At 58.4% G+C, this 26,883-nt stretch overlaps 8 protein-coding genes across 8 annotated transcripts; 3 read left to right on the plus strand and 5 right to left on the minus strand.

The window, feature by feature from the left end:
- Window positions 1-199: 199 nt before the first annotated feature.
- PHYSODRAFT_558846 (hypothetical protein) lies at window positions 200-1,948 on the minus strand (the record flags this gene model as incomplete). The annotated part of the gene is made up of 2 exons (XM_009524886.1): window positions 200-1,519; window positions 1,592-1,948. 2 exons carry the CDS (start codon window positions 1,946-1,948, stop codon window positions 200-202), a joined length of 1,677 nt encoding a protein of 558 aa, XP_009523181.1.
- Window positions 1,949-3,028: 1,080 nt separating this feature from the next.
- PHYSODRAFT_313125 (hypothetical protein) lies at window positions 3,029-6,895 on the minus strand (the record flags this gene model as incomplete). The annotated part of the gene is made up of 6 exons (XM_009524887.1): window positions 3,029-3,082; window positions 3,119-3,292; window positions 3,473-4,274; window positions 4,383-4,717; window positions 5,228-5,340; window positions 5,611-6,895. 6 exons carry the CDS (start codon window positions 6,893-6,895, stop codon window positions 3,029-3,031), a joined length of 2,763 nt encoding a protein of 920 aa, XP_009523182.1.
- A 117-nt stretch (window positions 6,896-7,012) lies between these two features.
- Window positions 7,013-11,449, plus strand: PHYSODRAFT_493908 (hypothetical protein; the record flags this gene model as incomplete). Its single annotated transcript, XM_009524888.1, has 2 exons — window positions 7,013-10,401; window positions 10,477-11,449. 2 exons carry the CDS (start codon window positions 7,013-7,015, stop codon window positions 11,447-11,449), a joined length of 4,362 nt encoding a protein of 1,453 aa, XP_009523183.1.
- Window positions 11,450-11,536: 87 nt separating this feature from the next.
- On the minus strand, window positions 11,537-12,214 carry PHYSODRAFT_489010 (hypothetical protein; the record flags this gene model as incomplete). The annotated part of the gene is made up of 3 exons (XM_009524889.1): window positions 11,537-11,691; window positions 11,788-12,109; window positions 12,179-12,214. 3 exons carry the CDS (start codon window positions 12,212-12,214, stop codon window positions 11,537-11,539), a joined length of 513 nt encoding a protein of 170 aa, XP_009523184.1.
- Window positions 12,215-14,054: 1,840 nt separating this feature from the next.
- PHYSODRAFT_354301 (hypothetical protein) lies at window positions 14,055-14,746 on the plus strand. Its single transcript, XM_009524890.1, has one exon. The coding sequence runs from the start codon at window positions 14,071-14,073 to the stop codon at window positions 14,677-14,679; it is 609 nt and encodes a 202-aa protein (XP_009523185.1). The 5' UTR covers window positions 14,055-14,070; the 3' UTR covers window positions 14,680-14,746.
- Window positions 14,747-15,234: 488 nt separating this feature from the next.
- Window positions 15,235-18,059, minus strand: PHYSODRAFT_345470 (hypothetical protein; the record flags this gene model as incomplete). The annotated part of the gene is made up of 7 exons (XM_009524891.1): window positions 15,235-15,369; window positions 15,454-15,610; window positions 15,698-16,161; window positions 16,234-16,320; window positions 16,390-16,725; window positions 16,798-17,898; window positions 18,009-18,059. The coding sequence occupies 7 exons, from the start codon at window positions 18,057-18,059 to the stop codon at window positions 15,235-15,237; spliced, it is 2,331 nt and encodes a 776-aa protein (XP_009523186.1).
- Window positions 18,060-23,085: 5,026 nt separating this feature from the next.
- On the plus strand, window positions 23,086-24,147 carry PHYSODRAFT_376366 (hypothetical protein; the record flags this gene model as incomplete). Its single annotated transcript, XM_009524892.1, has 2 exons — window positions 23,086-23,423; window positions 23,889-24,147. Coding segments are annotated over 2 exons (597 nt in total), but the record flags the coding sequence as incomplete, so codon positions are not given.
- Window positions 24,148-25,136: 989 nt separating this feature from the next.
- On the minus strand, window positions 25,137-26,862 carry PHYSODRAFT_328576 (hypothetical protein; the record flags this gene model as incomplete). The annotated part of the gene is made up of 5 exons (XM_009524893.1): window positions 25,137-25,442; window positions 25,517-26,029; window positions 26,076-26,386; window positions 26,493-26,756; window positions 26,847-26,862. 5 exons carry the CDS (start codon window positions 26,860-26,862, stop codon window positions 25,137-25,139), a joined length of 1,410 nt encoding a protein of 469 aa, XP_009523188.1.
- Between the last annotated feature and the right edge of the window lie 21 nt (window positions 26,863-26,883).

Genomic DNA, 26,883 nt, shown 5'->3' on the forward strand with positions numbered 1-26,883 from the left:
GATTCATCCGTGCTGGATCCCGCTGCTTTCGGCAGCGCTAGAGCTGTGTAAGTAGGATTTTGAGAGAAACAAATATATTTTGTTCAAGCGCTACAAGACATCGCTGTGCGCCAACTATGCTACACCTCTCCCTCTTCCGATGAAGTGGACTCGACAACAACGGGTTCTCACGACACCATATACCTTCACGCCACGCGACCTACATGTCAGTCGGCCGTCGACTGGATGCGTCTACGAGCTGCGGCATGTACTGGGTCCGATGTGTGGACAAGATGCCTTCAATCCGATCCACAGTTTGCTCGATGGAGCTGATGCGTGTCGAGTGCTGCGTCAGCGTGGCCAACAGGGTATCGTGCTGCTGTGCCAGTAGTTGCTGGGTCGACGTGATCCGGTTGAAGATCTCCATGCATGACGAGTTGAGGCTCTGGAACTGGGCAGGGACCGGCTGCTGCGTCGTGGTCATGGTCTTCGAATCGGAAGAGACCAGATCGGTGATGCTGAGCTTCGAAGTGGACATGGTCGAAGACTTGCTCGACCCAGAAGACGTTGGGGTTGGCAGCGGAGGCTTCGGGCCTGATCGGCGTAAGCTGCCGCGTTGGCTGTTGCGCAGGCTGCCGGTTGAAGACACGCTGGAGGCGTTCGATCTCGGCTGCGTGACGCGGAAGTCTCCGTCTTCGACCTCTTCCGGTACACTTTGCAGCGATGCAGCACGGATTTCCGGGAATGGCGGCGTCGACTCACGGCGACTCGCTGACGAGTTCCTCTTCTGCTTCACGGATGACGGGACGGGCGAGGGGTCTTTGCCTTGCAGAAGCTTCTCAGCTGCTGAAGACACGTAGGATAACACCTCCATGGCGCGCAGTGGCAGCTTGGGCTTTGGAATCGGGTCCATGACGAACACCGAGCCGATGACAATCCCCGTGTCAGGGTCGCAGATTGGGGTCGACGCGTAGAATCTGATGTTGGCCGAGCCCTTGACGAGAGGGTTCTCGCTAAAACGCGGGTCCTTGGACGCGTCCATGATGATGGTGGGCAGCGGCGTCTGCAGGAGCTGCGAGCAGAACGAAATCTCTCGCGGCAGCTCCGCCTGAGCGATGCCGTATCGCGCCTTGTACCATTGCCGAGTCTGGTCCATGAACGCCACCGCCGCCACGCTGCACTCCATTACTTGACGGACGAGTTCGCACAGCGCGTCGTATTCCTTCTCTGGCTCGGTGTCGAGCACCTTGAACTTCGCGAGGATTTCGTGGCGGCGGCCTTCGTAGATCTCAAACTGCTCCTCTTCCGGCAGGAACTCGATCACGTCCGTGGCCGGGATCACGGGACCTCCGCGCCGACTGCCGCGCTGACTGGCCGGGATGGGGCCGCCACTGCCACCGAGACTACTGGTGTCGCTCCTGTCACTACTAACGTCACTCCAGTTATCGCAGCACGAGAAGTCCGAGAAGCGACTGCATAGCGACGTGCTGGTGCTGGTCGTCTGCACACTGTCCCGGAACGTCCTCTTGGTATCCGGGGCCTTGCTCTTTTCTTCGACTATTTCTTCCGGGACTTCCACCTCCACTCTGTTGGACTGCGAGACTTCGATCACGGGGGTGCTGGCGTTGATGATCTCGCTCTCGGCTAGCAGCATGGCTTTGTCGATGCAGTCGAAGCACAGACGCACCGTGACTTCCAGCGTCGGGGTCACGCTCACCTTCCGTCGCCGGTAGCAGTTGGAGCAGACGACCTCGCCGCAAGAGCGACAGTGGCGCTTAATGGAGAACGGGCGGAACTTGCGCGCGCAGTAGAAGCAGTTGGGGCGCTCCTCCATCTTGACCCAGTTCTCCTTGCCCAGCAGCCGCACCGACGACAGAGTGGACTTGTCGTTCATGATCATCTGAAGCCGCTCCTCCTCATTCACGTGGTTCGCTGAAAGACCGCGCGGGCGACGCGTACGAGTGGCCATTGTGTGTGTGTTGTGGATCGATAGTACAAAGTGCCGAGCTGTACGCAACTTCACTGCGTGTGTGGAATCACTAGCCCACGACGAAAATACTCGACCGGAGTCAAGAGTAAAAGTGCAGGGGGACAACCGTCGAGACGGACGCGAAAGAGAGCGTTTTGTCGAGTGACGCATGGAGATGGCGACGATGACCAGCGCCCGAGAGGAGCCGGAGCAAACACGGCCTACCCCCGGAGCTTTCGGCTGCAGTTTTTTGTCAGTTGGGGCTCCGGCTGGCCGGTGTTCTTGGCCCTGTGGTCTCGCCAAAGTAGCTCTTCATCCACGCACGCACCTTCTGGGCGTCGAGACCTGTGCCAGACTCGGGGCGGCTGGCGGTCTCGTACCGGCCCTTGAGCTCTAATATTTCCAAGCTCTTCTGCCTTCGCAGACATGGCTACAGACTAGTCAGAATTTAGGCTTGACATTTGTATGGAACCAAGTAGTCAGCATCTGTGACGCGTGAAAAGCTAACAGGCGGTAGGTGCGACTCCGGCTGCAACGTATTAATAGGAGCAGGCAAAAGTATCCGCTGAATGCCTTCCTGGGGAGCTGTGAGTCGCCTCAAATGAGAGCCGCCGCCCGGCGAACTCATCTGCTCCAGAAGAACAACACAGCGTGTGAAGCCGTCCGTCCGAGGTGCTCGGCCTGAGATCGTGCAGCCAACACCAGTATGCATGCACGTCCATTTGAACGTGGCGTCGGTGTTTTCTTATGCGAGTCCGAGCACTCGTCACGAGGCAAAGACGCGCGTGGGCAACGTGACGAAAGCGCTGAGCTGACGCAGCAACAACGTGCCGACGATCGTCGAGGCGGACCTTCGCTTTGCTTGAAGTGCTGACAGCGTTGACTCTACGGTGTCCAGGGCCGGACGCAGCGACTGCAGTGGTATAGGAAGCTGCGTCTGCTTGCAATTGCCATTGAGTTTGTGGAGACGCTTTCCGCGGATACGTATTATAGCATCATGTCAACGTTGACTGTGTAGCTTGCATGGTGGCGGATGCTTCTCGTCTCTCTCGGCTTTATTTCGTGGCCGCAGCTTGGAAATCACAAGGCCGTCATCCCTCCGGTGGCAGAGTCCCCACGTGCCAGCGGCAGGCTCTGCCCGATGAGCAGCGACAGCGACCATCTGCTCACGCCACCCACATGCTCCGAGTACTCGCGCAGCGCAGCACCGTTCCGCAGCCGGATGGCGGGCGCCCCTCGGCTCGCGCTGTTGGCGACGATTATTTGGTGATCTACTGGCACCCCAGTGCGGGTTTCAAGCTGCTGCTTCAAACGCAGCACAGAATCATCTGGCCGAAGACGCAACTCCACGCGCGCCGGGGCTTTTGGCACCGCGTGGTGCCCGCCGACCTCGTCTGTCCCGGGCAGATGCAGGCATTTAACACTGACGATGACGAACCGCTCACTGCCGTCGTCGTCACCATTAGCTGCGCTTGCCTTCCCCCTCCTCTCGTCGCTCTCAAGGAGATTCTCCTCTTCCGATACTGTGTGGAGATCGGCTGGGGCGATGGCTGGGCCCTTGCTACTTGTACTTGCAGCGGGCTTCTGATGCGCTAGCAGGAGCAGCTTCTGGTCAACGAGCTGCTGTTCGAGCACCTGGATGCGCTGTCGCTGGCGGTCCGCAATCACGTCGGCCCGAGTTTTGCTGGGCTTGTCGAACGGTGGCGGGTCCTGCTCTTGGTTGGACCTGGGCGGCGGCTTGCGCTTCGCAGTCTTCGCATCCTTCGATCGAGGCGTCTCCTTCACCCGCTGCTTCTGCTTGGAGCGGAGTGTTACGCGTGACTGTGGTCTCGCTTTGGGGCTTAGAGACTGCGGGTTGTCTCGGTCTCGACGCTCCTGCTCCTCCTCCTGCATGCGGCGGTGCAGCACTGCGAGATACTGAACAATCGGTCCTGCCGAGTCGATCGTGGGCTTGGCAACCGAGCTCATCTGTCGCTTCGACGGCATTGAAATCGATCGCCACCGCCCGAATCGCTCGATCGCCTGCAGGAACGCGAGGCCGTCGACCTGCTTGGTACTTTTGCCCCGATCTTCTTCGTCCTCGTGCTTCACCCGAAAGCGTCTTACAAGGTGTGCCAGCTCGGGCTTTGAGCTTGTGAACGGCAGCGTCCGCATCATCCGCTCGAAGCTCTTCGCGTCCACCACCAACGAGGACGATTTACCGCTGGCAGGTGGGCGCTGCATCGCTCGAAGACGCTGCTCGAGGTAGAGGTTCACGTCACGAGCTACCCCGCGCCACTTGGGTCTGTTACCCCGCTCCGCTGGACCATCCTCATCGTCTTCGTCACTATCGACCCAAGCCTTACGGGCACGCGCTCTTCCAGTATCTAAGCCGCGCTGCACGATGCTTGCATCCCGGAGACAGTCTAGCAGTTTCTTGATGACTCCTTCACACGCCGGGTCATCGGATGTAGCGGTCGAATGGACTCTGGAGGTGGATGGTGCGCCGTCGGTGCTGCCGTCCACAATGGCCTTGAGGATTTTGTTATGCAGCGGATTTCGACGCAGCATCAGAGAGTGGAGCACCCTCGCGCCATCGTTTTGAGTCTCGAACGCGTGCCACTCGAGGGGAATCTCAGTGAGGTCGTTCTCGGCTGCGTTGAGAACTTCGAGCGACGTCAACTGCACCAGCTCCTTGGGTAGCGACTGCAGACAGTTGTCGTGCACGTCAAGAACTCGAAGCTGAGTACACTCTGTGATCCCCGCCGGGAGATTTCGAAGCTGGTTGCACTGCAATTCGCACACTCGCAAAGCCGGCAGTGCGCCGAAGAAGCCGTCAGGGAGCTCACGCAGAGCATTATTCTGGAGATGGAGGGATTGGCAGGTTGTTAGCACCAGCGGCGACCAATCCACTACGCTTCGTAGACGATTGCCACGCATGTCAATGGTTATGACGCTGCTATTCCGATTGGGAGGAGGCCCTTTGCCTTCTGTATGGACGACAACGAGGCAAGGAGCCACACGAAGTTGGTTCTGCGCGAGCGAGATGGCCAGGAGCCCCTCCGGCAGTGGATAGGACGCCACCGATTCACCCGAGAGCTGGTTCTGCGATAGCGATAACTCTTCCAGCCTGATCAACTCGGATATTCTGCTCGGCAAGCTGGCGAGGTGGTTTTGATGGAGAATTAGTCGACGCAACGTCCCGAACAAAACGTGAATTTCTTCGGGCAATGCGGTGAGAGAATTGGCGTGCAGATCCAGAGTCTCCAGGCGACTTCGGCCCTTCCAGAGCTGAACTACTTCCCGTCGAATTGCTCGCAGTGAGTTCCTAGAGAGATCGAGCGTCGTAAGACTTGGAATGGCTACAAGCGCACTGGGTAGAGAGGTCAACTTGTTCCCGCTCAGCTTAAGGTCTGCGAGGATTTCCAGTTGACTCCACATCTCGTCAGCTTGGGTGAAACTTACATCACGCAGTAAATTATCCGACAGATCCAACCTCCGGAGGGTTTTCATGGCCCCCAGCATCGGAGAGATGGTTCCAATCCGGTTATCGCGGAGATCCAGAACCTGCAGCTCTTTCAACGAGCCCACAAACTCCGGAATCGATGTGAGCACTTGCCCCGAGAGCGTCAGCTCACGTAGCAGTACCAGTACGCTGCCTAGTCGTGGATTAATGCTCCCACCGCACTGCAGCCAGCGACTCAGTCCTGCTGGAGCCTGCAGCACTCGGAGATGTTGTAACTCAGACTCTAGGAGCACGCTAGCGGAGCGTATCCGAGCCTGGGCAGCAGGGATTTTCGCGAGCAGCTCGCGTTTACGAGCGACGAGCTCAACCAGGTGACACCTCGCTGTGTAGTTCTCCAGCAGTTGCTGTATCGCTTCCCCTCGGTCCGCGTCCTTCACAGCCAGGGGGTCAAAGCCCCACATCCGCTGCACGAAGCGCACGAACTCGGCGTCTTCGGTGACGTTGGCGTCGTTGACGGTGAGGTGAAACTGGACCAGGTCCTGAAGCGTGATGGCATCGGACCCCACGACTTCGAGCCAGGCCTCAGCAGCTTGGAGTTCTCCAGCGGAGCAGTGACTGCGCTGTAGTTTGACGGCGGCTTGGATGTGGTGGATCTTGGTGTGATCTGGAGGAGGTCGGTAGCCCTCTCCTCTTCGAGTGTCAGCGAGCTGCTCGAACACGTACCTCACGAGCGTCGCCCTCTCTAGCGGGAGGCTGCGTAGCAACGCCGTGAACTCCTCCGTGACGACGGCAGCTTCAGGATTGCTGGGGTCACTGCAGTGCTGCAGCAATAGCGCGTAGTCGGCGTGTTCAATCGGTGGCACGTCATCTTCAGCGTTCGACTGAAGACAGCGCTTGGTCTCGTTCAACAGCCACAGAAGCTTCTCCACGGACACGGAGCGCTCTCGACACAACTGCCGCTCGAAGTCGCGCATGCGAACGCCATGGAGCTCTAGACGGAGGCGGAGGTTCCTCACCAAGACGAACAAGTCGCGGCAATACGCTCGAAAGCGCGCCGTCCCCAGCACCTCCTGCAGACACTGCAGCTTGGGTCCGAGCTCGCAAGCTTCAGGTGGCGGCAGTCTCGTTGCGCTGGACCCGTCGCCTCTCACCGATGCGAGTGCGGTGCGCTTGCGCTCATGCGTTTGAATCTCCCGCTCGAGGTTCTGCATGTCGTCGTCAAGTTTCGCCGAGATCTCGGCGAGCGCGAGCCACCTCTCCAACGATCCGAGTTCAGTCGGAGGTGCAGCGTCCGTAATCGATGATCGTCGTCCATGAGTGCTACAAAGCGAGCGAAGCGCTGCCACGCTGGACGTGACGACCAAGCTCCGCCCACGATCGCTGGCATTGGCCGATTGGGGACGGCGGGAGTAGAGCAGAAGCTCCGGCAGACTGCGCAGCGAGTTGAGCGCCGAGATTTCGGCTGGAGACCGAGTCAACGGAACTGCATCGGCCCTCACCATTGTGCAGCAGGACAGTCGACGCTGTGAGGTGACGCCAAGGCCGATAAATTTATCGGAGACTCTGTCGGATCGTTTCAAGTCAAGATCGTCTGTCTGACCGTCCGTCCGCTGCTCGCCATGGGGATGGCCAGCTCGCGCGTGTTGCCCTCGGGCCACAGCTCCGCGTCCAAGTCGCTGTCGTGGCAAGGCCTGCAATGCGGGATGCACTACTCGAAGCAGGACCTGGCGCTGTGGCCGCAGCTGGAGCCTCTGGCCCAATGGTTCACGGCACAAGATACTCGACGTCTGCATCTGCGTCTCCACAGCAAGGCGGGGTCGACAGGTTTGCTGACGTTGGACGAGTTCTTGCTGTGGCTCGACGTTGGGGGAGGCAAACGACCAACCGACAGAGGCTCGAAAGCCTCGCGACCGAAAGTCTCCGATATCATGACCCCTCCAGTGCGGGGCAACCAGCAGCACGAACGTCACTCCAGCGACGTCGAGCACGCTGCGAAGGACCCACCGCCGATCTTGGAGAAGCACATGCAGCACATTTTCCTCACGTTCGCCGACGGACGAGGCCGTCGCCTGTACGCGCTCGAGTTCCTCGCCGCGATGGTTGTGACCTCCCGCGCGATCTGGGACTTCCACGAGAAGCTGACGCTGCTGTTGGAGTTGTTCCACGACCCCGCGACTTCTTCCAGCAGCAAGGCAATGGCGTACACTAGTGCTCAACGCCTGAAGGAGACGGACGTCGCGCGCATGCTGCTGTGTATCATGAACGGCGTGGGGCGAGCGACGCAGGGCGTGGCTCGAGTCTGGCAGACTCACGAGCTCCGCGTGGCTTCATTTGCCCGACAGAGTGCGTTCCACTGCATGCAGAGCATCGTGAGCTCGCGTTCGGAGACGCCTGCGTCGACATCCGATGCGGCGGCAACCAAGAGCGTGTCGAGCGAAGAATTGCAGGCGTACGTGGCTGCTACGCCGGCACTGCACCAGTTCTTGGCGCTCTTCTCGGGCGAGGAGCTCCGCAATCCGCTCACATTCGAGCCTTGTCCGTCTCACTTCTCGCGCCAAACGGAGCTGTATGAGACGCTACTGTGTCGCTACGTGACGTTCGAGGGCCGCAAGGAACGCCGTCGTGGTAGCGCCGCGCTGCTGATCCAGTCCACGTGGAGACGCCGATGTTCGCTGTATGACGCGCAACGCCGCGCCCAAGACCGAGTGGCGCAGCGGCACAAATCTGCAGCTCAACTCCAGGATTTTTTCAAGCACCGACGCGTTGCGCGAGAGCTCGAGGTCCGAGCGGAGATCGAGCGAGCCGCGCTAAATGGCGGCGTGTTCGCTGCTGGCTCTGGCCCGAGCATTGGCATCGCAGCTGCGGAGACTCGTCCAGACAAGAGGAAGGGCGTCAATGCTGGAGCTCCCGTTCGACTCATCGGAGCTTTCGTGACTCTCAATGCGAAGCTCACAACGCTGGCTGCGTCGTCGACATTTGCGTTGGGCGTGCAGGACGATGGCCGCTCGATATTCGCGTGGGGGCGATGCCTTCCCCGCCTGCACGCTGATCAAGACAGCAGCAACAATGCGAGTCAAATGGTCTGCCTCACTCACGCAACTCCGCGCCGACTGCAGGTTCGACTACCAGCGCGCGTGGTCGAAGTGGCTTGTGGCTTGCGGCACGCGCTTGCACTCACTGAAGACGGCATGGTGTTCTCCTGGGGCTTTAACGACCACGGACAACTGGGCCACGGATCAGCGGAGACTCTGGCTGCGCGCACGTCCGGCCGCGTACGATACACGTCGTACTACGACGAGCGCACAGGCGAAGACGAGGACTACCTGGCGTCACCAACGAGACTGCTGTACTTCGAAGGTTGCGCTGCTCAGCAGGCAGAGCCCATTCCAGTAGCGCACGTGTGCAGCGGAGACTACTATTGTATGGCACTGAGTCGCGCCGGAGACGTCTTCACGTGGGGTGAAGCGTCCGAAGGCCAACTCGGCCATGGCGAGACGCACGAGTTCTACCAGGTTGCGCTAGCTGACCGGCACATGATCAGCTCGGCGTACACCTACTTAGCACAGCCCGAGCCAGTGCTAGCTCTGAGCGACGTGCGGATCACCCAAGTCGCGTGCCGGGGTAACCACTCGGTGGCTTTGAGTACCGAGCGATCTGGTTCGAGGCTCTTTGAGTGGGGGAACTGGGGCAGGCGACGCGGTGTAGACAGAGAGCACGCCTTCGTGCCTGAAGAAACGATCGGCGTTTCGGCTCTGCGTCTCCGGCAAGTCGCAGTCGGGGACCAGCACATGCTCGCGGAAGGTGCAAGTGTCTGGATGAAGCTGGCAACTCGCACGAACGGGCCCGTCCAGGCTCTCGAGCACGGAGAGGAGGAGACTGGTTTCTTCGTGGAGCCTTTGGCGGGGTCATCGAGCTCTCTCGACGCTATTGAGAGCGAGTTTGTGGGAACCGACGGGGCCAACGCCACCACGTGGGTCTGCTGTGTTGTTGATCTCGATGCTGATGACGTTGATGAAGACAATGGGAAAGAAGAAGAAGAAGAGGGAGAAGCTCTTGATGAATCACCGTCTCGCCCTGGAACTGGCACCAGCACTAAGGAGACTGACATGGGCGCTCTGTGGCAGAAACGAGCTGAGCGATTCGCCTTGAGTCTCGATCGACTGGCAGATTTCGATCCTCGCTCATTGCGCCTACTGGCCAGTGCATCCGGGAGTACAAACAACGCCGCGAATACGTACGCGCAGGGTGTTGATCAATGGCTACGGGGTCGAGTGGCAAACCGACTGGTTGCCATGCCGCGCGGCAAGCCTGCCGGGTTCTACATGCACTTCCGCCTTCCCTTGAATTTCAACAGCAACAACAATACTCCAGCCTCTAGGCCTGGAACGAGTAGCGGAGACACTCGAATCGATGAAGCTGGTGATGACGACGTACTCAGTGAGACATCGGCCGCTGGGGTGGTGCTTGAGTTGGCAGTGTGCGGGTCAAACACGGCAAAACACGCCGTCGGACGTCGTGGATTCAGCACGCACGTATTTCATCCGGAGATGGAGGCAGCGGCCAAGCGTCTCAAGCAGCAGCAACTCCGCGCGCGGTCAGTGACGAAGAAGAAGCCCACGGTGGCGCCGACGGAGATGAACAGCGTTTTCGTGCTGGAGATCGACCAAAGTGTCCTGGCACCATTGGCGTCGGCTGTGGCCGGGGGTGATGACCCAACTTCATCGGGGCCCATCGGAACCGAAAGCGAGGCGGAACTGGAAGCTGAAACCATTATCAGTGAGATCGGGCACCGTGTTCTGGAGCTCCAGGAGGCTGGGGCCCTCGCTGTGCTCGTTGTTCTCGATTTGTTTGACGCCGACGCGTTCGCGCTGCAATTCGCCGAGGACTCGGGGGTGTTTGTCCCGGTTTTCATGGTCACAAAACAGGCCCAAGCCGTCGTCGTAGGCTCTTACGGAGACGGTAGCTCCGTGTCTGAGCCTGACGAAGGGGATTCCACGCGTCGCACCTTGTGGACCGTTCAAGAACTTCTGGATCACGTTCTCACCTCGCCCAGCACTCTTACACCGCAACAAGGTGGTGCAAGCCCACCGCGTCGCCCCTCCATGCAGTCTGTCGTGCCGTCATTTGCGTTGCAGCCACCACCGCCACTTATGGCGCGGTTCTTCTACCGCATAGACACAGCCGCAGCTAGAGCTCGCGGGGCGTTTGCGAATGGAGCGGCTGCCGTGATGTTCGTGGAGAACGAAAAATCGTTGGAGCCCGCCCAGGCAAGACTTCGACGATCGCTTGGTATGGCTCTGCCAACTCATCTTGCTAAGAAGCATCAGCTTGTGGGGTTGATCCCGCATGAGCACGGACAGCGACTGCGAGCTGCGTCTCGCTTGTCCAGCCTCGGGGAACCTCCCAGGGAATTGCCTAAATCGCTCGTTAAACAGTGGTCGCTGTCCGGAGCTCCATCGACGGCTAGTGCTTCTGAGAAATGCGAGCTTATAACGGAGGTGCAGTTTGAATTGCGCGTTGGGGGCACGACGTATGCGTGGGGTGATGCTGAGAATGGACGATTGGGCTTGGGGGAAGTTCCGGGAGCTGATGTCGCTAACGATACGCTAGATGCTGAGCCCCCTCTTTTCCAGGACGGATATGAGGCTCTTACCGATGCTACCTACAGCTTCGTTGCGCACCCGACACGAATTCCAGCTCTTGCAGGGGTGGAATTGAAGCTCCTCGCCTGCGGAAGTGCTCACTCGCTAGCTGTAACCCAGCGGGGCAAGGTTTTCTCGTGGGGACGTGGTGCAAGAGGACAACTCGGCCATTCTGCCAACACATCCAATACTTCGGTCAGTGCTGCATTACCTACTGATGCGTGGACTCCTCGAATGGTTCGTGGGCTTCGTTACGAGAGCGTTGTGCAGGCGGTAGCTACAGATCAGAGCTCACTTTTCCTGTCGGAGATTGTCCCGTCCGCCGTGTATGAGCAGCGAAGGCGCCAAGTCGCACAGCTCCGAGCCATCGCCAAACAAACCAAACGCGACACATGCCCTGCAACAGAAGATTAGTGATTTTGGTGGCCAAAGCCGAGCAAATAACTCGATATCTCGTTGCTGGACAAGGTGTTGCACAGTAAAAGTTGTTCTGATGGGTGTTTAGTTCTGCAGCAGCTCGCGTAGCCTCAGCACTAAATCTAAACAGCGAGTGGCTTGCTCCTCGACAGGATTTACAGAGGCATCAAATCCAACGCCGCCCTGCCCTAAAGTTGAACGAGAGGTTCGCCGTTCTAGCAGCTGCGTGAGGCGGTCCTCTGCGGCGCTCCCGCTCCGCCCAAGACTGCCTTTTTTCTCCAGCCTCGACAGACTCACCGATCCTAGCCGTGTCGACGAAAGCTCCTCTCCTCCACCGTCCGGTTCCTCAGGCAGTACGTACAACTTGACATTGCGCAGCTCCCAGGCCTCCCACAGCGGCGACGGCTGCGACAGATACACGCAGAGGCTGTCGAAGACGTGTGGATTCCAGCTCACGGGCAGCTGGTCCAGCTTGATGATCTGCCAGGTCTGCGCATCGTCTTCGCAGTGCACATGCTGCATGAGCGGGTAGGCCATGGCCAGCTCCGTGCTCGAGCCATCGGTGTTGACCTGCACGATCCGCAGCCAGGCCACGTAGAAGTTGCGGAAGACGAGGCAGCAGTGCAGCGAGGGCTTGCGAGGCGTCAGCAGCGACAGCTTGAACCCGACGCTGCCTGTGGCATTTGCAGTCGGATTCACGGGCTTGGGCGCCGCTGCGGGTTGCACGGGCAGCCGGGAGATCTGGATCGGCAGCTCCGCCATGGCGTTTGATCCCAGCCAACTGCTGGAAGTGCGGTCATGCACGCGAAGGGTCGCGACCTTTCGTACCAGCCAATCAGATCCCGCTATTTGGGGAACGTTCTACAATTGATAGCTGTACCACTAACGTGGTACCAATCTGACGTGGCGAGAAATTGAAAGGCTCTGCCAAAGTCTTACAGTTGCTGTGGCTTCGCGCCTTTCATGCGAGTACAGACAGACACACCGTGCTCTAGCAGTCGGAGAGTTTTTGTAGCATGAGCTGGAAGTAGGTGCAGCGAGCCGGAAGGTGGTTTCCCGCATTGTTCATTCCACTGCTTACCCGGCCCGGGTTTGAGTTGACTTGTTCGCAATGGAAAGTAGAGGGGCCACTCGGCCCCCCCCCCGCCCCAACGTCCCATGCCCCATTATCATCCAGTTCGACGGTTATACATCACAACGCCTTCTCTAGTAATTGCCACGAAATTCTCAGACGCAGGCTTATTCCACTGCGGAAACGCGAAGTTGGGGTCGTTGCAAGTACCGCGTGACAGGCGAGAAACTGTAGCTCCTGAGAAGGAACCGCGAGGCAAAGAGGCAATCTTCTGTGCATTACGTCATACTCTTCAGAGATCCTCGCAGCATGATGGAGCTGCTCAAAGGAGCTTTTGCATGGACAGGCTACGACAAGATTTTGGCCAAGAATACGTGCGTGCAGGCAACTACTTACTTTCAAGTCGACTCTGGGCCGCATTTATCTCCCTTTATGCTGCCTGCATTTAGCTTGCCTCTTTACCAAGTACCAATTCGCCAAGGTTTGAGCTTTTCAATGCAATTGAGCCGATAAGACAGCAACGCCATCTAGCGCTGCCCAGAACTCGGCTGTCTAGCAAAAATATCGGGCCTATTGTTGTCGGTGCAAGCTGTACTCTGCAGGAGCGTGTGACCAACTCGAGACGGCTCCGGTCTCAATTTAAGGTCCCCAACCCGTCCGAACCCAGTACCAGTCTGGTAGGCTTTTTAGCCGAAGAGCTCCATGACCTCTAAGAGCTCGCGGCCGTCCCATCCTCTATCTGCCATCGTAACGGGCTGCTCAATGCTTTACCGCATGACAATCAAGGTCGCTCCCTACCTCCATTACCCCCATGTAGCCTTAAAAATATGCTATGCCCTGGAGAGCGAGTCTCGAGGTGACGCGACTTGATAGGCATGTTTCAGGCTTTGTATTTTCACGTGTCACCTCGGGCTGGCACGGCGCCCCAAATATCAAAAAGCCGCCGTTTACCGAGGCCAAGGTCTGTACGGAAGTATGGGAGCATGGGCGCTGTGGAAAATGCTCAGCGGCGACCTACGCCATCGCCGCTCTCCTTCGCACACCCAGCCGTTATGAGCCGCATTTTTGGCGCTGGTCAGTGTTTTGGTCCGCGCCCGGACTACTTTTTGTGCATTTGGTACCTTGTACCACTCAAATATGACCCGGGCTCAGTATGCGCTAATGTTGACGTGCCCTATTTTGGTTTCTTGGACACAAAACGCGCAGCAGGTGCAGCACCTGCGCTTGGAGCTTCCAGCGAGAAGAGAAGCTCATTCCGCAAGACGCGCAGTCAGCCGCAAGCAGCTCAGCGCTGGGTCGCCCCAAGCCTTCGCACACAACCGCCATGAACCTCGACGCCCGGCCCGCCGACTTCAGCGAGGGGGAGGACGAGGAGCTCATGTTCGCCTTCGAGGAGGAGCAGCAAGAGGAGAGGGACGTTGACGTCCCCGCCGTCGCCGTCGCCGTCGCCGTCGCCGTCGCCTCGCTCTCCCCGCGACTGCACAGCGGCGGCTCGCGCATCTTCCACTCGATTGACGGCGTGGACGTGGAGCGGCCGGCCAACCCCATGGCCGCCGTTCTGGTGCGTCGCGAGGCCCTCCGCAAGCGCAGCCGTGAGGACGACGAGGAGGAGCTGGAGGAGCCCGAGGCGCTCGACGCTGACGACCTCCTGGCGGAGGAGAAGCCCGTCGCCGTGTTCCGACCCAACGCCAGCCGCAAGCGCAAGACGTTCGACATGCCCACGGGCCTCGCGCGCGTGATCCGCCCCGTGGCCAAGCGGCCCAAGTCGAACGCCTACGAGCGCTCCGTCACAGCGCCCGCGTGTCTGATGGGCAACCTGTCGCTCCACCGCACGAGGGACCAGCGGCATGAGGAGGACGAGGCCATCCCCGAGCTGGAGAGCGAGACGGAGAAGAGCAACGCGCCCTACCGCTCCGCCTCCATCAACATCCCCGAGAGCTTCCAGCCCATCCACTGGCCTGGAGACGCCGCCGTGTCCTGCAGCTCCGGCGGACGCGAGCGCTCCCAGTCGTGCTCGTCGTCGTCTTCCTCCAAGTCGTGGGCCAGCGGCCTCGGCCTCTTCTGTCGCCGCAGTATCGACGTGTCGTCCCCACTGCGCGTGCACTTCAGCGACCTCGTGCTGCGCTCATCGACCGGGAGTTACACGGGCTCGTGAAGACTCGACTTCGTACCGAGCTTCGGTTAGTTCCTTCTCATCCTCACTCCCAGCACACAAAACCCCTTGACATCGCATCATGCAGCGTGCAACGCAACGGCCCCCAGCGCAGCTCAGCACAACAGAACATCGCACTACGCCCCCATTCGCCCACGTCCAGTCCAGTCCTCACTCAGCCCAGAAAAAAAACACAACCTCATCGTCCAGGGGCACAACCATAAAAAGGCAAGCGGCAGCAGCTCCTAGCAGTGGAGTTTCGGTCTGCCATCCAGTCTACTCATCTCTATCTATCCACCCCCATCTATCCACCCCCAGCAAGAAGAGGCATCCAAGCCCCACCCACCGCAGATGCGGTGGTCTTCCACCAGTGCACTCGATGGGCTATTTATTTTGCTCTATTTTGCATGAGAGAAAGCAGTAAAACAAAAAACACTGGAAACACGCCGTGGTGGTGACAATGCACCCCACAAACAAACGAGCAAAAGCCACGTCGTTTTCAATTGCGGTTCAACAATGCCAAACTGGTTAAGTCTACCTGTAGGATACTGCCAGCCTTTAGCCTAGGAGCTGCTGCAGCTCTGCCAGGCATTCTTGTACCGCTGGCGAAGTGACCTCGCCAGCCTTCGCCGCTGTGAAGATGGCTACATGGATGCCCGCCGCTTCCTTGGCCTTTGCGTCGCCACTAAGCGCCTGCAGGGAGGGTAGGAAACGCCACCAAGAAGGTTAGAACAGACCATCGCAAAAGCAAACAAGCAACTGACACACGAAACGTACCAGCGTGCCGATAGCCACGAGTGATCGCAGGATCGTGTCTTCGCCCAACTCCTGGATAGTGTACGAGCCGTTGAGCAGGTCTGCTGCCAATGAGACCACGACGACTTGGTCATCAGGCGTCAGGGAGCCGGGCGAGGCTGCCTGTACACGCGCGAAGCTAGACGACAAAGCCACAAGCCAGTCAGACCCCTTGTTCCTTTGAAAAATGTGCCATCGGACCATCACAACGCAAAGCATAACTTACTTCAGCAGCACAGTCGAAAGGCTAAGGGCCACGAGCTTGTGGTGGAATGCCTGGAACGACGGCAACTTGCTCAGCACCTCCGTCTTGTGAGCCAGTACGGCCATGCGCGCAGCGTCGTGCAGGAACATATTGGCGAGCACACGCAGCGACAGCATCCGTGTTGCTACTGGAATGGCATCTTCACCCTTCGCAGGACCTGCGTGCAGTCCCACGCTAAGAACCTGGCTTACAAGTGTATCTAAGCCAGCTTCGAGTGCAATTGGGCCTTGAGGATGCACCAGCACAAGTCGGAGAAGATCCAGAGCTGGGAAGGCGAATTTTGCAGGCCATTTGTCAAGTGCACCCTTGAGTGTAGCAACTTCAAGAGGTGCAAATTTGCTCGAGTGGTAAAAAGCGGTGCCCTGCACTGTGTGTACAATCTGCTCCAGGGCAATCAGCTGCGAGTCGGAAAGAGTTGCAGTCTCCTGCAAAAGGTGAGCAACAAAACGTCACGGTTGGTCCTGCGATATCTTCCAGTGCATACCGATGGCACGTACGTTTGATTCCTTCAGCTTGTCATTAAACTGACGCAGCGTGCTCATGAGTTTGGAGATCTTAATCGTTTCAAAAGTGTTGTATCCGGACTAGCAATAACAGCATGCATCTTGTCAGTCACGATGTGAGCGCTTTTGGCGAGAATTGAACATGCTTACCACTGGGAAGTATTTGCATTGCGGTCCAGTGGCAACAGGCTCACTCTGAACGCCGCCACTAGGAGCCGAGTTCACGCCGTCGTTGTTTCCCAAAACAGGAGGGCGATACTCGCCAGCACGCTGCGTGATGTAATCCGCAATTTCACGCAGATATGCCTGGTCCAGCATGTGCTTGTCGATGAACTCCTGCGCTACCGTGAACGGATTCTGGCCCTGGTTGTAGCCGATCTCAAGCTTCTTGAGACCGCCGGGCAGCTCAACCTCAACGGGGATAACCATATCATAGGCCTCGCCGTCCACCACACTGCCGCCGCCAGTACCGGTAACCTCACCAATCTGTGCCAATAATGCATTCAAGTCAGTACATCACCTCCAGGAGCCAAAACATCCCGCAACAGAGTAGCGTACATCAATCCAAGTTCTCGAAGGCCCACTCCATTGGCAAGCCCACGCTTTCGTGTCGCGTCGGAACATCTGAACCTGGCCGTCCGAGTTTCCGTTCACACTAGCACGCTGGTCGTAGTCAGGAAGGGCCTCGATCTCCACGCCACTGGGTCCGCGCGTCTTCGCAATCCGAGCCTCCTCCACTGCTGCCTGGAACGACGCCATCGCGTCGGCGTCCACACGCACCGCATCATGCGTGAACACGCGTACCACCTTGTCGTCGCATCCAGTCGCAAAGTCTCCATTCGGCAGTGCAGTGACACACCACAGGCCTCCGGGGTGCTCCACCGTCTGCAGCAGCGCTCCTTCAGGTGACCACACGCGCGCCGTGCAGTCCTCACTGGCCGACACCACGAACCCGTTGCTCAGCACGGCCACGCCCAACACAAAGCCCGGCTTGCCCTCCGCGTTCAGCGGGTGCTCCATACTGGCCACCACCGCTCCGTCCAGCGTCCGCAGCTTGATAGACCCGTCGTTGGAGCAGCTCACGAAGCCGATATCGGGCACCAGGACCAGCTGCCGAATGGGCCCTTGGTGGTCCGCCAGCGTCTTGGTCAGCGCGAAAGTCTCTTTGGCCCAGAACCGCAGCTTGAAGTCCGCCACAGTGTTGCCCACCTGCTGCCCCGTAGAGCCCGTGACCAGCGAGCCGTCGGGTAGGCCCAGCACGCACACGCCGTTCTCGTGGCCGCTCAGCACGTGCAGACACTGCTGCGTCTCGAGGCTCCAGACGCGCGCCGTGCCGTCCCAGCTGCCCGAGAGTAGCAGCTTCCCGTCCGCCGACGTGGTCAGCGAGATGACGCCGCCCTCGTGGCCGCGCAGCAGCGCGTAGCGCTGGCCCTGCGCGTCGAAGAGCCGGATGTTCTTGTCCATGCTGCCCGTGGCGAAGCCGCCGCCGTCCAGCGCCACGCTGGCCGTGACCCAGTGCTCGTGGTCGAAGATGGTGGCACTCTCCATGGCCACGAAGCCGCCGACGGCGGAGCTGGAGTCGCGCAGCCACACGCGCGCCACGGAGTCCATGGCGCCGGTCACCAGGAGGTCGTTCGGGAGGGCCGCGATGCAGCGCACCTGGAGGCGGATCGCGAGAGGCACAGAGCGAGGCGGAAGAGGCGAACAGCGTGAGCAGAGAGAGAAGACAATGCAGATTAAGAGGAGGTTAACGCAAGAGAGACACGCACCGCGCCCTCGTGCCCACGCAGCTCGCAGTTGACGTCGTACGTGGCCGCCATCTCGCCTTGCGCAGTGTTGATTGAAGAGGGGAAGATTGACGTTTCTAAAGCGATCGGGTCATTTCTAAAAGCGGCTTGTATTTGGGTGGTATCCGGTGTAGACCAGTTGCAGGATAAGGGTGTTGGCTTGCAGTTCAACAAACACTAATTCGTTGAATTGCCATAATGTTCTGTAGTGAATCTACAGTCAACATATGTCCCGTATGTAGACAGTTGCAGGACCGATTAACGCGCCACTCGCAAAGGTGGCGTAGTGGTTTTTTTCTGATTTACGACGGCGCGCCGACCAGCTTGCGGAGCCCATACTGAGCGCCGGTCAGTCGGCGAGCTGGTCGGCCGGCCACCTTTTAGTTACGAAGTGTTAACTTCGTGCCACCCTCTCTTTTTAACAAGGACGCGTTTTGGTTGGGCGAGGTTTATCGTGGCGCCGATGCGATTGGCCCGACCGACTTTTGACCAATGGCTGAGCATTGTAGTGAATACACAGACCACTTGTTAAGTTGTAGGCAGATATAGAGGGAGTGACCGCGTACGAGCGGAGAGGAACAACCGAAAGACACTTGCTTCCCACGGAGAAAGAATGGGATTGAGGGGGAGAAAACCTCTCAGGTGACAACCCCCTCTACAGTTATACAAAAAGGCAGAAACTAACGGTCGCATACAAAGTACTCAGTCGCACACAGGGACTAAACGCAGGCACCCTTGAACTTCAAAGTGCTGTGAGCTGGCGGAGCTCGACACGCCATCTTCACACTCCCACTTCGAGTCTGCCATGCTCTCAGCCCTCGTCCTTCTAGCTCGCAAGCTAGCTGCAACCATCTGCATTTCCATCCTCAATGGCAGTCGGTAGCGGCATCACGTTCAGCTGCTCCCGAAACTTGCAAAACAGCGTCGGACCCAGTGCCTTCGTAAAGATGTCCGCGAGGTTCTCGCTCGACGGACAGTAGACCACTTTAAACTCTCCGCGCTCGTGGAAGTCGCGCACCTTGTGGTACTTCAGGTCCACGCTCTTCGTCTTGTAGTTGCCCTTGATCTCAGTCAGCACGGTGATCGTAGCCTGGTTGTCCTGGTACAGCACCGTCGGGTGGTACCGTGCCAGGTTCAACTCCTTGCACAAGTTGTGCGTCCACACTATCATCGTGGAGCACTCACTCGCAGCGACAAACTCGGCACAGCACGTGTCATCCGTCACAATCCGCTGCTTGCGGGATTTGTACGCATACGTGCAGCCGTTCAACTGCAACACGTAGCCCGTGATCGAGTGTCTGTCGTCCTTCTCGTTTCCGAGATCGGCGTCTGCGTACGCCACAAAGCGCAAGTCGGGCGACTCCTTCTTCTCCCACACGAGACCGAAGTCCGAGGTCCCTCGCAAGTACCGCAGTACCCGCTTCACCATGGTGTAGTTCTCGTGCGTGTACTTGTTCAAGTACTTGCCCAACGCACGCACCGCGTTCGCCAGGTCAGGACGCGTACACTGCACAAGATACTGTAGGCAGCCAACAATGGCGCGGTACGGCACGTTCGTGTCGTTCACATCCTCCTCGTCCGATGTGGCGGGCAGCGGCAGTGGTCCCAGCGCCTGTGGCGTAGCCACCGCACGACACTTGTCCATCTGAAACCGTGTCAAAATCTTCTCAATCTGCCCGCGCTGCGAGATCCACATCGCCTGGCCTGGGATGTACTTGATCTCCATGCCCAACAACAAGCTCACAGACGCCAAGTCCTTGATGTTGAACTTTCGTTCAAGCTCACCAACGATCAGCTTGATGTTCTCGGCATTCGCAGCAATGATCACATCATCTACGTAGACCGTAAGAAAGATGGGACTTCCTCCCACTACACGCCAGTAGACTCCATTGTCCATCTTTGATCTCTTAAAGCCACAAGATCGCAAGTACTTGTCCAGCATCCAGTACCAGATCAATGGCGCTTGTTTTAACCCATACAAACTTCGTAACAGCCTACAGACGCGACCAGACCCGTCGTTGAAGTAGTCGGGCATCTCCATGTAGATCTCCACGTCTTCTCCAATCGGACCGTTCAGAAACGCCGTCACAAAGTCGACGTGCTCGCACGGCAACCCGTAGTGGAGCGCCAAGAGCAGCACCAACTTCACAGATTCATGCGAGACCACCGGAGCATAAGTCTCCCAGAAGTTCACACCGAACTCCTGTCGAACCACTTCGCCCTTGTGGTTTCGCTTCCGCACAAAGACCCATTTTCTATCCAGAATCTTCTTGCCTTTGGGACGCTCCACCAACACCCACGCATTGTTGCGCATCAAATCATAGTACTCCTTCTCCAACGCCTCTATCCACTTCTCAGCGTCGGGGCCTTGCAGGGCCTCGTCAACACTCTGCGGCTCCATGAGTACATTCACAGCCTCAATCACTAAACTCGCAGGAATCTCCACTTCGTAATCCTGGAGTCGAACATTCGGGCGTCGAATCCGAGTAGATCGTTTCGCTCGGTCATCACACTGTGATGAGCGGGTACGCAAGGTGCATTCTTATCTGGAGGGAGGGGCGGATACTTTTGTGTCCATTGTTGATCGTTTTCATTGGCAAATAACTGCGATCTTGCCGAAAAGGTGGCCGCGAACTTGGCCACCTTTTCGGCGAGCCGGCTCGGGCTCGTTGAAGTCGGCTCGCTTGGGCTCGGACGCCCTTGGACGCTACGCTCGCTCGCTACGGGGACCTACAGGGGGCAAGCAAACCCGACCAGCGCACAGACCACTAGTAACCAGACTTGCCAATTCACCGGCTCAAGCGCACACCAACCTGCTCGACCCCACCACCAACGACCTCGCCGCCGGGGACTTCGCCACTGTCGCCCGAGAACTCGCCGCTGGGGAAGCTGCTGCTTTCCGACTCGCCGTCGTCCACCGAGCCGAACTCCGACACCACTCCGGCCTCCTCGCCGCTGAGCACCTCGCTGCTCCCCGTGAGGCAACCGACTGAATGCGCACTGCCCGCCAAGCTATCGCCCGACTCGACCGCCTGCTGGCAGCAGCCCGAGAATCCCCCCCAACCATGAATTTCCTCCGGAATGACGAGGTGGACATGCGACGCTTTGCGGCCATGCTCGTCGGCCGCGGAGAGTCCGTGTACTTACCGAGGTCTGGTCGTCCTCGTGTAGCAGCTTCATCGTGGACCTGCACCGCCGTGCGTACCGCCGCGGCTCGCAACTTGGCGTCATCGCCGAGAACGCCCTCGACGTGTGGACGTTTTCACATGCCACGGGCCTGGAGGTGCCTGGGGCGCCGCCGAACCCCGTCGCTACCGTCTGTACGTGGCGCTGGCGCAGCTAATACGCATCCCGCACATGCGCGCTATACTCGTGCGCGCGACGGAGCGAGCCATGCGCCGTGCTCCACGCGCGACCTTCATCCCGAGGCTGCCGCCGCTGCCGGAGCCGCTGCTGGCGGAGTTGCGAGCGGCTCCAGGTATGTACTTCTGCATTATCGCAGTCCGTGAGCGCTTCCTGCCCGACAGCCGCCCCGGGTTCTGGGTGTGCAAGTATGGCGAGAGCCACAACGTCCAAGCACGCATGCTGGAGTTGGGTCAACAGTATCGAGCCTACGCCGGGAGCGACGGTGTTGTGTTCCTGTTCTTTATCCCCGTTTCGAGAAACTCCCACACTCGCCGCCACGTGGAGACGCTCGTCGGCCAGTATCTGGAGCGCCTGGCCCTTCGTTTCCCGTTCATGGAGCGCGGACAGCGCCAACTCGAGCTGGTCAGCTTGCGCCCGGTCAGCGAGGGCCTGGTCATCAACGCCTTCAAGGCCGCCTACCGTCTGTGGTGCATCGAGCGAGCGATCCAGCTCCACTGAGCTGGCAAAGTGAGCTGGACGACAAACCAATTTATAAAGCCTGCATAGCGAGATTTTGGTTGGGGTTGGGGTGACGCCCTCCCCCGGAACGCGTGGACGGCGGCGAATGCCGCTCACGGGCTTCCGGCAGGCGCTCTCGGGCGTCTGCAAGTCCCTTGCGAGTCTCTCCCTTTGGCAGCCACCTTCACCAGCAGTAATACCCGTCACAACCCCCCTTCCGTATCGTTCTAACCGCACTGACCGCACTAACCGCCTTAGAATAGGCTCGTTCAATGTGCAGTCCCTAGGTTCGCTAAACAAGCAGTTTGAAACGCTTCCCCAAGACCTGCGCCGCTACCAGATCGATATCCTTGGCCTCCAAGAGACCAAGCTGTATGAGCTGGGGCGCTTTGAGGTCGGAGACTACTTACTACTAACGTTGCCAACACAGGAAGAGCGCTACGGAGTTGGATTTGCCATCTCTCCTCGCGTTACTCCTTACCTCCGTCGGTGCTGGGCTCACAGCGACCGTATCGGCATCTTGCAGATGCGGCTACCTAACACAGGACCCATCAACATCGTCACGGCCTACGCTCCACACAGCGGGCGCCCACTAACTGAAGTAGATGCTTTCTACGCAGACCTTCGAGCAGCCATGGACCAATTCCCCCGCAGAGATATCACCATGATTACCGGAGACTTTAACGCAAAACTCGAGCAGAAAACAACCGGAGAAACGTTTATCGGGCCTCATGCACGAGGCACGCGTAACCGGAATGGCCACCTCATGGCTGCCTTTTGTGATACTTATCAACTCTTTGCTACCAATACAGCCTTTCCCAAGCGAGCGAAAAACAAGACCACCTGGAGCCAGCGCAAGCGGACACACTGTGTCTACAATCAAATCGACTACGTACTCTGCCCTCAGAGTTGTAGACGGTTCTGTCTAGATGCCCAGTCCTGGGGTGGGGCCATCACCCCGTCCGACCACAAGATCGTCACCGCGGACTTTGAGCTCAAGCACATCCGTCGCCTCCGGTTTCCGTCGCGTCGCACAAGCGGCACAACTGTTCACCTCGCACGCAGCGAGTTAGTTCACAACAACGACTCCAGAACCGCTTACGCATCAGCCGTTAAACGGATCCTACCCCCCCCCGCAGACGCTGACGATGGATCCACTATCAACCTGCAATGGGAGGACACTTTTGCGAAGCTACCCGAAGCAGCATCGCAGACCATCGGGTTTTCTTCGCCGGATCAACGACGCTGCCGCAGCTACGACGATCCGCTGCTCGCCGCGCTGTCCGAGCAACAACGCCAGCTCCGGCTCCGCATTTACAACGACACATCGGCCAACACAGCGCTGCTGCGCTCTCAGCGAAACAAGATCCTACACCAGATCCGCACTCGCTGCTGTGACCTCGCTAACATGGCCCTCGACGAAAAGGTTTCACGCATCGAGGCTTCAAGCGACTCTCACAAAATGTTCGTTGCCGTCCGCGATCTCGCCCGCAAACCGACACAGCAGCTTCTAATTCAAGACTCACCAGGTAAGTATATACTTCACAGAACACACAGCTAACAAAATTGTCCGAGATCACTTCCAAGAACAATTTCTAAATCCAGATCAAGCTTAAATATCGCCAGACCCAACAGCTCATGCCCAATCACGCCGGACGAAGTCCGTGGTGCCCTCCTTCGACTGAACAACGGTCGTGCTGCTGGCCCCGATGCTATTCCTGGTGAACTACTCAAGTATGCCGCTGCTGACGTTGCTCCACGACTCGCACATCCACTAAACCGCAGCTTCGAACGCGGTGAACCCATCCCACTGGGCCAAGGTATCCTGCTGTGTCTCCAGAAGCCGAACAAGCCACGAGGGCAGTGCTAAAGCCTACGCCCGATAGTTCTCCTGAACACTATTCGCAAAGCGGTGTCACTCATCGTTCTCCGCCGCATCACACCCGCGGTCGACAAGTTTCTCTCAGGCCACCAAAGTGGCTTCCGTAAGAGCCGCAGTACGGCTGACGCGGTGTGTGCCCGCAAGTGGCTGTGCGCACGGGTACAAAAGTATCGCGAAATCGTTCATGTACTGGGTATCGACTTCTCGCGCGCGTTCGACACGATCGACCGTGCCAAACTCCTCAAAGTTCTACAGCAGTTTCTACACGACGACGAAATCCGGCTGATTCGACTCTTACTATCCGACACAACGCTTTCACTCCGCATCGGCCACCAGATCCTGCAACCATTCGGCAGCAACACAGGTACGCCACAGGGCGACTCACTCTCACCAGTATTATTTGTTATCTACCTAGAAGCAGCACTTAGCGATCTAGCTAGTCACCCTGCAATGCCGCCGGACCTGCTCCAGCAAATGATCGTGTATGCGGACGATGCCGACTTTATCTGTCGGGACCCCGCCCTCGTCGAGCTCATCCAGACCCATGCCCCGGAAATATTCGCGCGCTGGTCGCTTCAAATGAACGCGGCAAAGACGGAGCACACAATTCTCCGCCGCTGCCTGACACCTGCCAGTGCCGACCCCCACGCTCGCGCAGAGGAAGAAGCATGGAGGTCTACGCGGAAGCTTGGCTCGTTGCTCGGAGATGCCGATGACGTATCGCGTCGGAAAATACTCGCTGCGGCTGCTCTTCGGCGGCTCTGGACGGTCTGGCTGAGATCGCACCGTATTACAGACACGACACGAATTCGCCTCTACAACTGCTACGTACTGCCGATACTACTCTACTACTGCGGGACCTGGGCGCTTACACCAACGGAGCTTCACCGACTCGAAAGCTTTTACCGTCGCCAGCTACGGTCTGTCCTCAATGTGCGTTACCCGTACCACATCTCCAACGCTGATCTCTACGCAACGTGTGACGAGCGGCCGCTCCGTCACCGGATCACATCTGCGAGGTGGGGGCTTCTCGGGCACATTCTACGGCGACCACAAGATATCCCGGCGTTTATCCAGATGAAGGCGTATTTCTCTTCCTCAGACAGCAGCAAGTGGAGAGGTAGACCCCGTACCACACTGCCCCTTGTCCTTGATCAGGACCTTGATGCTAGTGGGTGTGGGTACCGCCTCCGCACCAGCTCAGACTTGGAGAGACTTCGACTGCTTGCCCAAGACCGACGTAAATGGAAGGCCCTCATGACTACCATTGCTGACTCACTGCCAGCCAAAGGAGACTCGACGTATGCGGGCACCACACTATGCCGCCGACTAGCTAAACTGAGACTAGCGCAGGTGTAATTTGGCTACGCGAACACGTAAATCATTGCATTGCATTGCATAGCGAGCCGTGATGGCAGGGCCGACGGTCGGCGCCGCCACCGCCTTCGCGTGGCGAGCGGCTCGATTCTGCTCCAGTCGCGGCGCTTGCGCTCCATATCCTCCAGGATCTTGCGCTGCTGCCTCTCGGCCTCCTCTTGGAGCTCCTGGAAGTGGCGCTCCTCCTCCGCTTCCTCGTCCATCAGCATGCGCATTTGCTGCAAACGGACCCTGTTGACCGCTTCCGCCTCTTTCTTCCTTCCGATCTTGGCTGCAAGGACAGCAAGGGATCCCTCCAGTCATTGATAGTCGACCGCAACTTGGCAGCTTCTTCCTCCAACTGATGGCACCGCTCTGCCAGGCTGACCGCTTTCTCGTCCTCTTTCTCCTCATCTTCTTCCGCTTGAGCATCGAGGGCGGTGTTACCGTCTTCGGCAGTCGCAGTGACTGCGTGAACCAAGCGGTTCCGCTCCTCGCGCAGAGTGTGCAGCTTCCCCAGAGAGGTTTCGCCCAACAAACCCTCCGCGAGCGTTGGGTTAGCGCATATCGCTGCGTCCAGGAGCTCGAAGGTCTCGTTGCTCGGCTTTGTGGCTGTACCAAAGTAGCCGACTAGCAGCTTCTGCTCGATAGCGTTGTACGTCACGATCTTGTGGTAAGCTATCCCGGCGCTCGTTTCGTTACTGGTAGGGTCTAGCTCCGCTTCGGGTTCGTTCAAGCTTGGCTCCAGTGGGAATCTATTTGTCGATATGGCCTGGAAATCGATCTTGTCCGAGTGCTCGAGCAGCTTCTTGATCGCCCACAGAGCAGGGTTCATCGAAAGGCGGTGGAAGTCCAGCAACTCGGGGCTATCGCACATCGAATCTACCATAATGCCAGCCCACTCCGCCGAGTTCCCACACAACCGGTCAATCCAAAACGTCTTTGACCTCGTTGCCTCGCTTAAGCTCTTGTGTCAAGATCTCCTTCGCCCACTCACCCGAGTTCTCGCACAAGTCTCGCGTGTGGTTACGGATCAGGATGTGGCGGAGATTCTTTAGAGCCGCCGAGGCCCACGGAGCTGGGTTCAAGCACAACCTTTTGAGATAGCGCTCGCGGCAGATGACGTTGCGTCGGATAACCGTGCTCGCCCACTCCGCTTCATTCGCGCACAACGCCTCATTACACTGAGCGTTGTTGAGACCTGAGCTTCTACCTCGAAGCACAATCGTGCGCGCCCAGCGAGCGGGGTTCCCACACGCTGCAACCACACACGCTGACGTTATAGTCAACTGGTTTTCCATTCCGAATATGGCCTCCTTGGCCCAATTCGCACAGTGCCTCGACGCACTCGGCTGTGAGCAAACCTCCTCTCGAGGGCTTCCTGATCGCGGCCACGATCTCGCCAGCCCAGTCTCCGGGGTTCCCACACAACGCAACCTGCTGAGGGACGTCGGGCTTGCTGTCGCTAGCGATGCCGAGCTTCGTCTTTACAAGTTCGCCAGCCCACAGTGCAGGATTCCCACACAACTGCAGGATGCAGCCCTCATCGAGCTTATCCAAACTCTTTCTCACGACCACACCTGCCCAGTCGGCAGAATTCCCACAAAGTGCAGCGAAGTCGAGCTCGTCTACGTTGGCACCACAGTGTTGCCGAAACGGAATCCATCGTGCACTCGCCTCGAATCTCAAAGTGAAAAGTCCAACTACATGTAACTTACCAAGTATCGTGTTCATCCGATTCAATCATTCCACCGC

Source organism: Phytophthora sojae (genome assembly GCF_000149755.1).
Source record: "Phytophthora sojae unplaced genomic scaffold PHYSOscaffold_3, whole genome shotgun sequence".
In the NCBI taxonomy this organism is placed as follows: domain Eukaryota; phylum Oomycota; class Peronosporomycetes; order Peronosporales; family Peronosporaceae; genus Phytophthora; species Phytophthora sojae.